The sequence below is a fragment of the Pomacea canaliculata genome, linkage group LG11 (genome assembly GCF_003073045.1).
Source record: "Pomacea canaliculata isolate SZHN2017 linkage group LG11, ASM307304v1, whole genome shotgun sequence".
Classification (NCBI taxonomy): domain Eukaryota; kingdom Metazoa; phylum Mollusca; class Gastropoda; order Architaenioglossa; family Ampullariidae; genus Pomacea; species Pomacea canaliculata.
Window position 1 is genome coordinate 16,025,889 of NC_037600.1, and position 16,658 is coordinate 16,042,546.

Sequence of the window (16,658 nt, forward strand, 5' to 3'; positions counted from 1 at the left end):
AAAAGGAGAGTTGGGAGACCAAAGCAGACTTGGAAAAGAACAGCAGAGAGTGAGGCAAAGGACATCAGAACCACATGGGCCCAACTGAAGGGGGTCTGCCCAAAGCCGGGTCCGCTGGCGAGGTGTTGTTGCGGCCTTATGCTCCTCAAAGGAGCAACAAGGAATAAACTAAACTAAACAGGTCCCAGCACCAGTTTTTCTTTTGTAATATTGGGCATCATATCTGTGTTGTCTTTATTATTCACCATGGATACCAAGGGAGGTGTTTCTTTCAGCTGGAATATATGTTTGCAAGGATATCACAGTCTCTGTGACCACTTGTGAGTTTGATGCTGAACTACAGCAGACCTCTATGCTAGTCTAGCATAGGTGTGAGGAGCACGATTTCCACTACAGCCGGAACATTCAAATAGACACTATTCACTGTAAGCGGAAAACTGTGGTAAGTGCATCCCAGAGACCGTGTGTACCCCAGTAGCTGTACCTGGTTAGCAAACTGAAAACTAAGAATGGTACTCTTATGCTTTTATTGAGTTACTAGACAACTCAGACTGGGAGGGATGAATGTTCTTGTTGAAGTGAAATAGTGGTTAAATGAACTGTGTGCCAGGGCTGGAGCTGCCCATTCCTTGTAGTTATAATTAAAAGTCGATGTGTGTATGAAACTATTTGGGGAATGAATGGATATGAAAGCATAGTATAGTTGTATTATTAACATTAGACAGAGCCCAAAGTGGCAGATTTGTTTTGTATTGAGGTTGAATAAAAGGATGCATGCATATTGTGTGCCTGTGTGATTTATGAGAGGTATACATGTCATGATACGGGCAAGAAGCCAGGGAGGTCAGATATACAATGATGGCCAAGACTGTGATGTACACAGATACAAGAGACAAACTCTAGTTTACTGGTAAAGCTAAAAAAGTCAAGGTGAGGGACAAAGTTTAAGCAAGCCCACCTATCAGCACTGTAGTCATCATCGCTAGCAAGTCTGTTGGCTAGTGATCGCTGCACCTCCGCCTCCAGCATGTTCTGCAGTTCCTCTGCATCAGAAGCCTCTGCTGCCAAGTTGTCCACGCTACTGACTGGCTCAACACCTGCCTGAGTTGCTGCTCTTTTCACTGCTGTTGGCAGGTAGTCGGCCATGTTTGAAAGGTTGTTAGGTCGATCACAAGTCATTAGCTGAGGTCACAAAAAAGAAACAAAAATCATCCATGACAATTTAAACATGTTTTTCAGGTATATCTTGAAGTTTCAAAAATGACCATAATACAGCTTTTTTGTAAATGCAGGACGCAGAAATGTGATCAATATATTATGGTACAACCATCAGAAGATCTGCTTACCCTACGGCGTTTGGGTGGCATCCCCTGAAGATAGGCATCACTGAGAGGAGCATGCGAATGATGGGTCTTCTGTCGCTGGATATCCGTCTCAATGATAGGAACCCACTCCTATATAAATGAACATTTGAACACCACAATGAATTCCATAGTCTCCTATACAAACAAACATATGAACTCCACAGTTTTGTATATCTTAGAAAGAGTCAACCTAAGACTAATTTTTAAGATATGCAGTGTAAAGTATTTATGGTAATACTGACTACACACTGCTACATTTTTCACAGGGACCAGGTCGTTGACCTTGTAACAAAGTGCAACTATGATGACTTTGAAAAGTACACCGAGAAGAGAGTACATGGAGAGGGAAGTGTGTCAGGCAGTGATTGACATTAAACAAAATATATGACACAAAAGTGAAAAAGAGGTGCAACCGAGTGCATAACAGATTGGAAGAGAGAGTCATATGCTGCGAGTGTGAGAGAGTTTTGTAAAATACTACCATAAGCATGCTGTCTACATCAACTGCATGTGCATGTTCTTTTGTGATATAGATGTTTTTCGCTAGAGAACAATTATTTCTGTCCCTTCTTGTAAGTTGACTTAAGAAGTGGATTTGTATTATAGATGGAGACATTTTATATTTTCAAGATTATGTAGCATTTGCAATTTGAATGCTGTTTAGTCAGATGAGTACAAAGTTGAAATAATATGTAAAACAGCGGCCAGCAAAGTGTTTTGTATGGAGAATAGGAGACCATGCTCATACACAATTAAGATTTGGCTAATTGCATACATCCAGCCTACTTTCAACAGTTGGAAACTTTCAAACAAAGTTGGCAGAAAGGTAAGTAGGGTATCAGAGTATATGACAGATACCAGTCTGAAGTTGGACAGTACTTGCTTGGAGATACAGCAGTTATAATTCTTACAAGACTTCCAGTTGCCTGCTGTAACTAGTGTGACAGTTTTTTGACAAGTACAATTTCTGGAAAGCAACATTCTGCTAGAGAAAAAATCTTGACCATGAGAGGACAAATTGTGTCAAAAGTGTTTATAGTAGAGATGACAACTAGTATTATGGTGATATGTATTTTTTTTTCACTCCAGTATCAGGGTCACATAAAATACAAGTTCCAGCATGGCAAGACAAGCATGACAAGTCAAGTGAAAAGTTGGCTGAAAGGTTAAGTTGTTAATTCACAAAAGGACATGGAACTCACTGGTGAGACAACCTCCTGCCAATTCTCCTCTCCATTTCTAGGACTTCTTGTTGCAGATGATGGGGATGCTGCTGAAGAATCGTGGTTGCCATTTACCAAGGCCTGCCTCAAGCCATTGACTGAGGGGCGTTCCTCTTGCCTGCCATCTGCCCTCTGAACATTTCTGGTCAGGTCCAATGTACGGGGAGCCTGCTCATACAAGGAAGATGTTTTTAGTGGTGACAAAGAAGAAATCACAATACCCTTGCACTAAGCCCTGATCCCTGGAAAGCAGGATTCTACCATTCACAGATCATATTAAAAAAAAGAGAGAGAGAGAACAACATGACACGATAAAAAGTAATATCTTGAAGGAATACAGACGTCAAGGTGAGATGGATTCTTTATCCTACAGCACTGAGTGAAATGTGGAATGAACAGTTACGTTTATATTTACATGCTTATCTTTTGTGCTTCTCTTTGTGTTACTGAAAGCCACAACAAATACTTCCCACATGAATCAGCGACAGAGCAAACCACAAGCTTGCAGATGCAACTGGCAGTTACCTGAGCAGTCGGCCTTGCTGTGCTTCCATTACCAGGTGGTGCTGCCTCTACCTCCATGACATGTTGTGAAGACGACACTTCAACATTCCTTGAAACAGTGCTAGCAGCAGCTGTAATGGACCCTGCAGCTGTGGTTGATGGTCGCACGATGTAAGACTGCACTTCTGACTCTGGAATGGACACACTGCTGCGGAACGTAGACAGCTGTGTGAGTGTCATTGAAGCCATCCACTGCCTGATGAGTGGGTTCAGACCAGAGGTGATGCTTGCCTACAACACAAACTTCTTACCCTAAGACATAGCCCACTGATGTCATTTCAGACTTTTATGCACATCTCTCTTTTTGACAATACCAAAGGTAGTTTTAACCTCTTCTCATTTTTTTTTCGTTTTACTGCTCTTGTAAGGAAACTTTTATTTATCTTTATATGCAAGCAAACAGAAACTACCTTATTGTATGGTAGGATGCAAATGAATGATTCTTTCCATAGCAAGACCGAACAGAAACAAGGAAAAAATGTGACAAAACAGGCAACCATGCCAGAATAACATCCTACTGAACCCAGTTACTTAAGTTTTTGATTCCCAGGCTGCAGGTAGGCTTAAAATGCATATAGTTCAGTGCATGTCAATGAGGTCAGCTGTGTTATGCCCCTCACATCTATTGGTTTAGTCTTTCACCCTTTCAGGTATGAAGAAATTGAAATAAAGTACAAATAGAGGGTCACATCGCTTAGCCCATGTGGCTCATGGTGTTGAAATGATATAATCAATAATCCTAACCTCTAAGGATAAAAAAAAATTAAAAGAAGCCCATGAGTCATCAATGATGCCTCTAAAACATTTCAATTCATAGACTTACTGATAACAATGACAATAATAAATTATGACGACTATAAGCCCTGCTGCTCAATCGATACAGTTTCAGAGGTCGCACGCTTTAGTGAAGCAAAGAAAACATTATGCACCTCAATGCTTGTATACTGTTGTGTACTTGTACACGTTCATATAGATTCATGTGTTAATGAATTATGAAGGCTATTATGTTCAGTATCAAAACACCTATTGTTACGAGAAAAGATGATTGTTCATATTAAATTAAGCAACGAAGCATAAGTCCCATGCGCCTATGTCGTCATCAATGGCTCATTGCGGGTCCTAAATCCACGACGCCAACCTCTTCAAGAAACTGAGTCTTTGCAGTCAAAGATATTTCAAAAAAAGCACTTTATTTACAGTTTATACAACAGTGTCCTCTTGTATCCATGCTGGCAAATAGGCGACATGCTGGAAACACAATCATCAGCTACACCTGCTGAAATTATTCTAGCAGCAACTCCTGCTACAGACCACAGCGACAACTGATTCACAACTCTGACCCAGCGACACATGCCTAACATAACAAGCTGGTTTCAAGAAAAGTGTGATGCTTGAAACCCTCACTCCCTTACAACCGAAATGTTACAGGACAGCACTTATTCTTACTTTATTTTTTATTACTCTGTTATTCCCTCATAAAGACTTCTTCAAGCAAAACTTACCAGTCGGCTTTGTACCAGATTGTTGAAATCAGCCTGGCCCCCACGTAGACATGCTGGCATCAAGACAATGAACTCCCCCAATGCACGACGCACACTATCATACAAGCTGCGTCCAAAATCTGAATCAGTGTCTGCAAAAAGAAGTTAACCCTATATCTCCAGAAGATTGCAGATACCTTTACCTGGAACAATGATGGTTCTCTGCAGCAAGTTCTATGCACCTCCAGCATCTGCTTGCTGATAGTTACTCCTGTCATCTGGAGCCATGAGTCACACACATATAACACACAAAGGCCCACATTTTATAACCAAGACAAATGAAGAGCTAAGACTAAGAAGGTCAGAACATTGAAAATGGTCCCTGCTTTGCCTCTGGTTCATAGCATTAGCCCTTGTACGGTACGTATGAGCCCCAAAGGTAAACTTGATAGCCATAGGGAGGAAACAGAGCCGTCTTTTTTTTATACGGTGATACTTAACCAACCATTCAATTTAGATGAGGGGTTGGTCTGATTTCACCATCTTCAACATTTTTTAAACCACTTAAACCATTAGACACCTACCCGCCCTTCTAAATAAACCCATCACCCAAAAATAAAAAATTTTATGAACCAATTTTTCTTAATGATTTTTTTTATATCAAATGAACAATCAAATTACTGCAATTTGTTTTCAGAAAGGATGGATACAGACAAAAAAACTGACCAGAACTAGACATGATAATGCGGAAGATGATGATAAGCTGGTGTCGAAGGAATGCTTTCACTGTTGCCTCTAGGTCGATGTCTTGAACAACATCAAACCCTTCCTGTAAGAAAAATAATTATGATAAGTATGCAAAAATAATTATATTCTCATACATACAACAACAACAATGATGATGGTGATGATAAGGATTTTGGACTCCCCTAAACCATAAGCTCTAGGAGCTGTCCAATAACAAAAATAAACAAATAACATCAGGACTTCTGTATTCCATCTGATAACCAACAGATCACAGGTAACTACAGTTTACTGTAAGAGTTTTTCCTAATTGGTTACTGTCTAAATATTGATGGTTTTTTTTTACACTGAAAATGGATTAGACATCAAATAAAAATTAAATCATGAGATGACCTATAATTAAAAAAAAAAGGTGGGGAAGAGAACCATATTAAGGGTTAGTTTACTTAGGATTATTTGTAGTTTTTTTTTTCTTGTGAGTAATAAATAATAATGATATTTCTATAGTGATTCCTCTGTGGCGTTAACAAATAGCTTAATATCTCTGTCTCACACATACACACAGGGAAAATGTGCGCATTTTGTAAGTACTTACACAAAAACATACACGTATAAGGAGTGGAAAGTATGAAAAAAGAAATGAGAAGCCCATCGGCTACTTAAAGCAATACAATGTTGAGCAATATACGTAAACACACAGAACATATCATGCTACACATAAAGAGTAATATATGTAGGACTTCTATAAGCTTTTCTAAGTTACGACTGCGATGTGATAACTCTCAAAATAAGGCATGCCATCCCAGCCATGTGAACACTAATTAACGCCTGCTATTACAGCCATTTGCACACAAGCCCAATGGTATTCTGTTGAGAACCACTTACCACCGAAGCTTGTACTTCAGGTACCAGTTCATCCAACAGAGAGTCAGTAGATGACCGAAGGGTCCTTTCATCAAATTCACTTCCATTTAAAACACGTTCTCGAATGAACTGTTGCAGGGGGTGTAGCAAACCCCTAATGGAATCAACCTGACCAAGGAATATACTGAAGAGGTTGGCAAAGGTGAGATGCTGGGCCACACAAAGGAAAGCATCTGTGAGAAAACCTGGGCAAAGGAAAAATAATTAAGATAACACTTGTCACTTCAGGAAAGACAGCTGTATCAGGAACAAAACTTAAGCTTTATTACACTCCACCTCTTGAACTGATGCTGCAAACAGAGTGATGTCTCTTCACTAAACAGGTTGAGGGCGACACCTCTCTGTGCTCTATGCTGACGATCAGCTGTGACTTTCTATGCTATTATGTGCTCTGATTTACTAGACTATTTTGTGACCAGCTGCTTCTGTGCAGTGATCTCTGAAACACCTTATAACACCCTCAAAATATTTTTTGTGGTTCTCGCCCAATGACTGAAGGAAACAGGCCAGTCTCTCCCAAGGATATGCCTGCTGCTGCTTGTGAAGCTTGTGCCCCGATATCCTGGACTATGCCAGCAAATATTTTTTGTGCTGATGTCTATATCTTTACTGCTCAAGGCATAATTAAAACAAATTCTGGTGGGCAACAATTTACCTTAATTTTAAGTGAGCAAGAGTACTGGTGACAACAAACTGAAAAGTAAGGAATAAGAGTAAAGAGTAAAAGTGACGCTCGCTACCTTCTCCTGCCACAACACTGTGGTTCTCGCCCAATGACTGAAGGAAATTAGCCACAGTCTCTCCTGAGGATATGCCTGCTGCTGCTTGTGAAGCTTGTGCCCCGATACCCTGGACTATGCGAGCAAATGTGTCATCTGTCATGGCACTCTGTCCTGCTGCTTCCATCCTTCCTGATTCAGAGGCCTGCAAGAAAATGGCAAAGCAATTTTTCCTAAACACTTTCCAAATATGGAAACTGCAGTCTTCTTTGTTTTTCCTGCACAACTTTTGGATGGGAAAACTGGAAGCAATGGGTGGGTGGATATCACAACTAAACATTTAAGGCAAAATAAACATGACGTCAAACCCTTGATACAGCTTGTCTGTACACTGAGAGTTTGTCACTCCTGAATGATAACACTAAAACTTACAACTGTATTTTGAAACGTTTGCCAGTCCCATATGGTGACATCAGGACTACTATCTGACCATCAAGAGGTTGTTGATTACCTGCGATAAACCCAGGAATTCTTCCTTTAAGAGGTTTGTCAATCCAAAAAGATCTCAGGATTTGTATGTAGGTGTTAAAGAATTATATCCATCCTGAGGACAATCCTTGAAGCCAGATAGCAACAAGGTACCTGTGTATATGATATGTAATGTGAAATGAAGGAAACATGTTATGGGAGGGTTTGACCTGTTATTAATTGGAATTTAGGATAACTAAACGCAGATAAAGCCTTCATAGGAAATTCATTCTGTGAGGAAAATGATATGAACTTGTCACCATCCAAGTGACAAGCACTGCACAACTGTGCCACTGGACTGCTTTAAAACATTTTTTTGTAAAGGAGATTTGATGGTTGAGGCAGTGATTATGGGACAATAAGCAAGAATGCTTCAATGCATCATGCCCCATGTCACAAGTAACCTGCAAAGTCAGTCTCATTTGCTATAATTGAGACAACTGTTGCAGATGACTCCCATTAACAATTTATAGATATACTCAGGCACTAGTTTACTCACCTCTCTGTTCAGCATGCTGGTCATGGCTGCTGCCAATCCAGCAACACCTGCACCAGGCTCTGAGACCATCCTTCCTCCGCTAGACTGCCCACTGGCCGGAGCTGAGGCACCACCCAAAAGCTGGGAAAACAGGGCAGCAAATGGATTGGCTGAGATGGAGCCCTGCTGGGTTGCTGTGGTGTTGGTCTGCGCACGGTTGGAGTTTTCGTTAGCATTGCGTTGAGGTGTTCCACCAGGCTGCTGAGACTGACGCTGTGACATCGGAGGACCTAGATAATACATGCAAAAAAATGTATACACATACACAAAGATGCACATGTGCACACACACACATATTTATGCATACAAATGTGCCCAAATTTTTTATGATTAGTCTTTTTTTTTTGTTTAAAAAAATTTCTTTTAATCACAAACATGTTAGATTAACATTTTTTTTTTCAAGTCTCAGTTGTAAGCTCCACAGAATACACAGCAACTCACCTCGTGCATGTAAAGGCTGACCAAACAAACTGGACATCATGCCTGCCATCATGTTGCCAATATTACCAGTAGCCTAAAGGGGAAAATAACAACTGTAGTCACATACTGACACCTGCCAATATTAACAGTAGCCTAAAAAGGAAAATAACTGCAGTCCCATACTGAGAATTGAAAATTTGTTTTAAAAACCAATTAATTTTATAAAACATGTTCTTCATGATTCAAGCAAATAAATATACATAATGCACAAAGCAAAACTGTCCATTGACATCATTATTGATAAAGAAATAATTAAGACACCGAAATGTAAAAAAATAAAAACTTAGTAGTAAACATCAAGAAAAAAAAGCTAGCCTTATTGGTGTTTTTCAGTCACTGTCATGTTTAAGGTGAACCTTTATAACAAATATTTACTTGCAATCGTTGAGTGTGATCCACTATTTCACGCACTCCTTGTGTAATAAAATGATGTGAAAAGCAAGGTAGATAAATGTCTGTTGGCTGCATCAGTGGCATAGGAAGCAAGGCATGAGGACCTGGCGCTCGTTGACGGAAGATGGGTATCTGAGCGAACATGGGCATGCCTTGAGCTGCACATGGGCAGAACAAAGGCCAATAAACATTACTGACACACAACAGATTGTTGGTAACTAATACAGTTCTGTAACAAACCAAAAAAGTCATACTTGGTTTGTTAAGTATACCCTCCATTTCTTTGAATCAAGTAACCTGAAAATGGAAAGTTAACTTATGACTCACCTCCAGCAGAACCAGGTACATGGGAACGGACTCCTGGTCCATGTAGAAAGTGTAAGGGTGGAGGAGGCGGCAACTGCTGACTGTTTGGTCCTGATCCAACAGAACTTCCTGTATTTAGAGCTGCTGTGGATGTGGTGCCTGAGGTGGAGGGGCTTGCAGAGGGGACTGCACCTTCTAGTCGACTGGCAGATGATGTCCTGTCAAAGTGCCAGTTTTGTCACGTTTGTTGAAAGGCCATTTAAGCCACATTTGTGCAAAATTGTGCACATACTCAATGTAAAAGTATGCACTTACATTCTGACCTAATTATAATTATAATCAACTTCACTGTCTACATATTAGTTTCCCAAAGAAATTTCAAAAGAAATTATATCATAATTTTACAAAATGATTATTTTATGTATACACGTGTTTATATTTACAAATTAGTTATAAATCTCTTACAAACTGTTTCAATGCTAAAATGATTTATGCTTTATAAAAAACTTTTTCCCATTGTTGTAACAACCAAAAGATTTGTATTCCAATATACCTTTAAGAACTTAAACAATCTTTTCTAAGTTAGGAATTTTCTACTGTACCTTTTCTCCTGTAATCAAATGTACATTATAATCTAAACAGTTTCTGAAATTCATATAATACACATCTTACAATGCATATAAATATCAAATCATTGCAATACTGCTACATACAGACTGCTTACCTTGAGAATCTGACAGAGGTTGTCTGAGATTGAGAGTGTGAAGAAGTGGCAGTAACTGGTGTGATGTTGATGGTAGCTGAACCACTTGCTGTTGCTAAGGGCGTACCTCCACCTGGCATTTGCACAGGCACAACATTGACTTGCACTGGCTGATCCTGGCGCACACCTGCACAATCAATGAAAAGAATACATCCATACTTCCAAGAAATTTATAAGCAACAAACAAAATGCTGCTAGGCTACCTGTGCCACTATACATGTCAAATACATACAAAAAAATAAAACTACAAACCTGCTGTAATTTATGTTATGTGTCTAAACATATCTGCATCTCCAGCTATGTTGTTACTGTTCTATCAAAGAGAGTGTTTGTGTTTATGATCTTTTGATCATTGATGAATGGGAAAATTCTGACTGAAATCTTGCTACGCCGGAGAGATAGCAGTCAACCAAAGAAAGCACATGTGGTTACCCTAGACCAGTGATTCTTAACCGAGGTTCGATCGAACCCTAGGGGTTCGGTGAGTCGGTCTCAGGGGTTCGGCGGAGCCTCCGCCACGGAGGTCAAGACACACCCGACTGATTATGTAAATTCGTGATGCCACTACAGAAGGGTTCGGTGAATGTGCATATAAAACTTGTGGGTTCGGGACCTCAAACAAGGTTAAGAACCACTGCCCTTGACCAAGGCAAATAGTATTCTTTGGGAGCAAAATTGTACTTTAAACAGACCAAAGAGTATTTTCTTTTATGTCACAGCAACAGGGAAGATTATTCCATGGGCTCTCTTATTTTCTTGGCATTGGAGGATTGTAGAGTCTGTTTTCTTTTTCATATAATTGAATTATAAGTACTCTATTACTCTTTGATTACCAAGCTCTGTTATTTTAAATTTGATTAGCAAAATTGTTTAAGTTTTGTTTCTTCTGCATTCATCTGTTTTTGATTTTAGTGCCCTTTGTTTTTAACAATCCTTCTTGAAAACGTACTAAACTCATCTTAAAACGGCCAGAAAATGTGCCTAATCAGTGCACTTTGTATTATGTTCACATTACTGCTTTCTCAGTTCCACCAATTTCACTGTCTATAATTTGCTGTGAGATATGGTGACTATCTAATGTCATTCTGCTCTTTTTGTCTGTTTCCACATTTTGCCCCTCAACTCTGCATTCTTTGGTTTGAAGCTTTAAGCCTGGTTAAGACAGTACCTGTGGAAACAGCCTTGCTAAGCTGGTAGAACTTCAAAGCATTCAGACACCACCCCCAAACAAATGACTGATCACAGACACAAGTGCTAATCCTTCACCAAGTTAATTCCTTAGAATTTAGTACTGGTTTATGAACAACAGTTGGCTGATTTGGAAGCTGCTGAAATGTTATCACTGATTCTAGATGACGGGTTTCAAGCCAGTCTGTCAAAATTGATTGTTGAAGTACTACACTAGAAGTGTGCAGCAGTATTCTGCAGGCACAGGACCATGTGGGCTTTCAATTTAAGTGCCCTCTACTAAAATTTAGCAAGAATCCCCCAAGGCTGCATCTGAAAACATTTAAGAAGTTTCTTATATTTCATACCTGAAATACTAAGGCAAAATCTAAATGACTAGTTAGGAGCCAAATCAAGTGAGGTGGAAAGGGTTGGGTGGGGTAGGGGGAACCCTCAAAATCAAACCTATTCAGGACCAGCCAAATCTTTTCTTTCCTTTTTTTTTTTTGCTATGAAAGCAAATTGACATATGGGATTGAACACAAACTCTCATAGAATTAAAACTATCTCACCATGGGCCTGTAAGACTGACTGCACAATGCTGTTAACCATTTCCCCTGTTAGGCCAGGTATACTGGACAGTCCCTGTACATTAACATTAGGCATTGTGGGCCTTCCAGTCTGTCCCTGATTCTGGGATGTCTGTGACAAGGATGATGTAGAGGAGGTGGAAGTTAAAGCAGCTGTTGAGGCCAACCTTGTAGCAGCATTTGCAGTGATGTCTGTTTCTAAAATTAAATCAGATGGCATCAAACCACAATTAGAAGCAAACATACATCTGTATACGTTTTAGTAAATACAGCAAAAGGAAAATAAAACAAGTAAAAATAACCTGTATTCAAAGATCATGTGACTGATATGAGAAAGGGTTTAAAAAAAAAACAAAAAAGAAAATGCAAAAGGAGTGTTCTGCTGGCCAAAAGATGCAGAATTTTTACTTATTAACCACTGGCATGACTGTAAATGTCCTCAATGTTGTAAATGTTGGACTGGTAGGTCCATAAGAACTGAAGAATGCCTACCTTGATTGTCAGTTTCCATGTGGACATCATCGTTATCTTCTGACATAACCACATGTGTAGAAATGCTATTAACAGTCAATGAGTCTGGACCCACTTCCACAAAGACATATGGATCATCCCCAGGTACTGGCAAATTAGCGCCACGAAGAGTGCCATTAGCAGGACTGCCAGTGGCAGCTGTGACAGCAGCGCCTAATGATGACAGTTGGGAAGGAGAAGATTGAAATGTGAAGGCTGGGAGGGGCACTGCTGTGGAGGACACTGTTGTGGACTGTGGCACAGACTGTGATGTTGCTGTCTGGTTAGGGGCAGCATTTCCCCCTTGATTCTAATTAAAAACAGAAGACACAGTATTACAGACAGAAACATGAAACAAGAACACAATGCAAAAGAAAAGATAATAATGCATATATCTGTCACATCATCATTGCTGCAGAATTATGTCTTATACAGAAAAGTGATGTCATGTAACTAAAGGCCTTTATGAGTTCTTGTCCAGGGTAGCAGTAGCAGTAATAATAACAATAGATATCAACCGACAGTTACAACACAGAAAAGTGCAATCAGTGTAAAATACCATTTTTTTTCTTTGAGTGATTTTCAGATATGACTTTATGGACATATCATCCTCTAGTAACCCACTTTCAGATGTCCACTCCTGATTGACCAGGGATGACCAATGAACAGAGAAAACACAAAATCAACCTGCCTTGCTGTGGAAAAAAAACTAGAGAGGTGCACCCTAAACAGTGAACCGTTATGCAAACAATAAAGTACCTCATCCAGCATTCACAACCAGCTTGAGCTTGCCTTTAACCTAATCATAAGGTTCATATTTTAATAGGACAAGGCATCCTTTCCTAACCAGGTTCATTTTACACCTGCATCAAACAGTCTTCAGACCAGAAGCAGCAAAGATCACACAGTAAGTGCAAAAAGCACGACAAGCAGGAAAGGCAATGAGCAAGGGAGTTGGCAGGAGACTGCCACAGAACAAGCAGCATAAAGAAATCCAGCGAACAGCAAACAAGGACTTAAAACACACAACTAACATGGTCAAAACTGGAGAGGCATGCTCACTAGCCTGAAAGGAAGGGATGGGGGTGTGGGGTGTGACTTAGTTGATGTATTTTCTCTGCTCACTGGTCATCCCTAGGAGTGGACATCTGGAACTGGGTAGCTATAGGGCAATATCTCCATGTCCTCATGTCATCTGTTACAGTGTGAAGAATAAACTGCCAAATCTCACAGTTGTTAGAAAGTGCTTGTTAGAGGAAAAACATAATTGTAAGAAAAACCAGTATACAGACGATAAAGACATCAAACCATCTACAATACAAAGATGTAATGGTGTTGGCATACCCTGCTGGCTGCAGCATTGATCACAATGTTTGGAGAATGCTGTGAGTGGTAAATGGGAAGGCGCTGAGCAGTTAGAAGACGTGGTGGAGGTGCTGACAATTCATAGTTGATGTCACTTATGTTGTGGAAGCAGTGACTGAGAGCGTGCATAGCTTCAGACACGTGGTCGACCATTCTTTGGCGAGGTATGAGATCCTGCCAATACAAGAGTACTACAGTCAAATTATCAGGAAAAGATGTCAGGGATGTAATCCTTTTACAAGATAATAACCTCTATCCTATACTGTGAAATGAGTGTCCTTTATAGACTCTATTGTTCCCAGTTGTTACTGACCCACAAATGACATGTACCTGTACACAAGACAGGGGTTATAAAGGATATTACCTTCACAGCCTGTGAGAAAGTTACAATCTTATGGCAATGAGAAAATGAATATACTGTAAAAGTAGACTTGTTTACCAAACTAAAAAACAATGAATTAACATTTGATATTAAAAAGAAAAAGCCAAAGGAATAATAAAAATCTAAATATTTTTAATTTAATTATGAATAATAATGGTTAGCATGGTCTGCTAAAAGCCAATGATCAACATTACAAAGACGAAAATTTTTTTTGCCTTGAGATAATATATTGAAGACATAAAAATCTTAATGTACATTCAATTCTCCTTAAAATACCACACTTTTATTAAATTCTAATTATATTTGCCTAAGATATTGCTGTTTAAAATGTGTGTAGTTTTGCTGGCCTCCACTGCTCTATTTTGGGTTATCATGCAAAAACTTTCCAAATGCAAACCGATGACAAAATGGTCTAGGTTTTATAAATGTACCCATAGTGAAATTTCTTTTTGTAAAAATGAATGCAAGATGCAATATTTGAGACATTATTAGTAACTGTTAGCAATGCAAAAAAGTTAACAAGAGTGTCTTTATCACATTGTTTTACAGTGGGCAGCATTCAATCATATATTTTGGAAATTAAGGGCGCCGTGTAGTGAGAGTTAAACTTTTGCCTTCCACAATATACACGTGAGAAAAGCAACCCCTTTGCTGAAAACAAATTCACTAACAAGCATGATGAATCTTGTGTGGGCACAAATGCAAGAGACCAACCTGTGAACTAATCTCTGGGTCTGCAGCAGCTAGTTCACATATCTGATTCAAAAATGGTGACATGCGCTGATAGGTAGCCTGAACTTCCCGTAGTAGCTCTGCTAAATTGCTTGGAGTAGCTGCTTGCCTATTTAAGAAATGTACAAGTTTAAAAAGATATAAAATAACAAGTAACAAATCACTATATATGTATATGAATACAAGGAAAGCCAAGTGAATTTTTTATCGGTGATCATCATTATTATAGTATTACAAAATGAGAATTAACAAACCTCAAAAGTTGTTGTTTTTTTTTTACCCATTTTCCATGTAATTTAGGTCTGTAAGAAACTGCCATATGCTCAACAATCTTTCAACTTTTAACCCATTCTTGAGGTGTCGGTGTATCTCAGTGTTGTTTATTCCATGGGACCAGTCATGTATTAAAAGGAGCATTGGTGGCGATTTCACAAAAACATCAATGGACCTTATTCACATGGAGCTCTTCCGTCTTTTCAAAATGAGGCCTCATGTGCCTCTTAGATAGGAAGAAGAATGCCCAAGAGCTTCACAGCGAGAGTAAAATCATGCAGGCACTAATATGTGCCGTTCTGTACAAATGATGACAAATATGATATGGATGTCAGACTCTCGTTTCTTTTATTTGTAAGTGATAAACACACTTTGAATGCTTTAAACTTTAAAAATTTGTGGAGATTATGACACGCTTTGAACTATGAGTTGAGTATATGGTAGGTCTGCTAAGCTTTTGAAAACTTTTTCAATTTAAGTCCATTCAAAAGAACTAAAATTACAATACACACAAGTATAGTTGACTAAATCTACAAGAATAATAAAGAAAATTCAAATAAAACTTTTAAACAAGTATTTATAATAAGTGCATGTTATGTGTGTGGTAAAGTAGGCCTTTGTATGTCGGCATTTGTTGACATTTACACATAATGGTAGACTTGCAGAAAGCAAAACAGCAAATCTAAACACTGTTATTGTCTTTCTGCTTGAACATTTTTAACAGCATGACTTATTTGCATACACCAATAAAAGACACAATAAACCCTTTAGTGCTGTCACATTTGCTATTTCTTTATGCATGTCATCCCGGGAGATTAAGTCATAGTAAATAAGGAATTTACAGACATTTTATTAAAATCCCCTAACTGCAGTGTATCTATAATTTAGTTTTTCATGGTGACCTGGATATCAAACCTGGTTCTGGAGACTGGGGGAGTCATTGCAGAAGACTTTGGCATGATTTCTTTATAATCCTACAACCAACTTAAGCGTATTGCAAGAAAAATAAAATATGAAAATAACACCTTTCATCTGTTTTTTTTTTCATCATAAATATTCCTACCTACACACCCCAACTTTCACATTTACATGTACAAAGTTTAAAAACTTCTCCCACAAGCTAAGAAAAGACATATGGATAGAAGTTTTTCTCCTACCAAGCCCCATCAACTTAGAACAGATTACCTGTCAACCTTCATCACTCTGATTCTCTTGCCTCTTTTAAGTCGAGACTTAGGACACATCTTTTTTTAATTCCGATTTAACTGTGACCCTGTCCTGACCATGAACATGTATAACGTTTGTCTGTAATTTACTTTATGTATGAGTAGTGTATGTTGTAGAAGTGAGTGGGTCTGTTATATGTGAATATGGGTACATGGTTGTTGATGATTTAATCTATGCATGATTTATGTAAAGTGCTTTGAGCAAATCTTTGGAAAGGTGCTATATATATCCTCATTATTATTATTATAATACTATGCTGGCATGTAAAATTTTAATACTTTTATATCTTTTAGAATCATTTAGAACCTAATATTTTAATGACGTCAGATTTGATTTTAACTTTTGTCACTTGCAACCTACTTCAGCTTTAAGCAGATTCACTACA

General features: G+C 38.8%; 1 protein-coding gene across 2 annotated transcripts in view; it reads right to left on the reverse strand.

Annotated features, from left to right (window-relative positions):
* Positions 1-16,658, reverse strand: part of LOC112575869 (large proline-rich protein BAG6-like) — a 30,506-nt gene that overhangs the window by 3,860 nt on the left and 9,988 nt on the right. For both annotated transcript variants that reach the window (XM_025257972.1, XM_025257974.1), the window contains exons 8-24: positions 14,756-14,882; positions 13,639-13,833; positions 12,277-12,604; positions 11,767-11,982; positions 9,989-10,154; positions 9,286-9,482; positions 8,941-9,116; positions 8,527-8,599; positions 8,047-8,315; positions 7,041-7,224; positions 6,262-6,485; positions 5,359-5,461; positions 4,654-4,784; positions 3,113-3,382; positions 2,567-2,755; positions 1,347-1,454; positions 959-1,182 (exon numbers count right to left, since the gene is read on the reverse strand). In XM_025257972.1, the coding sequence (XP_025113757.1) occupies positions 959-1,182; positions 1,347-1,454; positions 2,567-2,755; positions 3,113-3,382; positions 4,654-4,784; positions 5,359-5,461; positions 6,262-6,485; positions 7,041-7,224; positions 8,047-8,315; positions 8,527-8,599; positions 8,941-9,116; positions 9,286-9,482; positions 9,989-10,154; positions 11,767-11,982; positions 12,277-12,604; positions 13,639-13,833; positions 14,756-14,882 (3,180 nt within the window). The remainder of the gene's footprint in view (positions 1-958; positions 1,183-1,346; positions 1,455-2,566; positions 2,756-3,112; positions 3,383-4,653; positions 4,785-5,358; positions 5,462-6,261; positions 6,486-7,040; positions 7,225-8,046; positions 8,316-8,526; positions 8,600-8,940; positions 9,117-9,285; positions 9,483-9,988; positions 10,155-11,766; positions 11,983-12,276; positions 12,605-13,638; positions 13,834-14,755; positions 14,883-16,658) is intronic.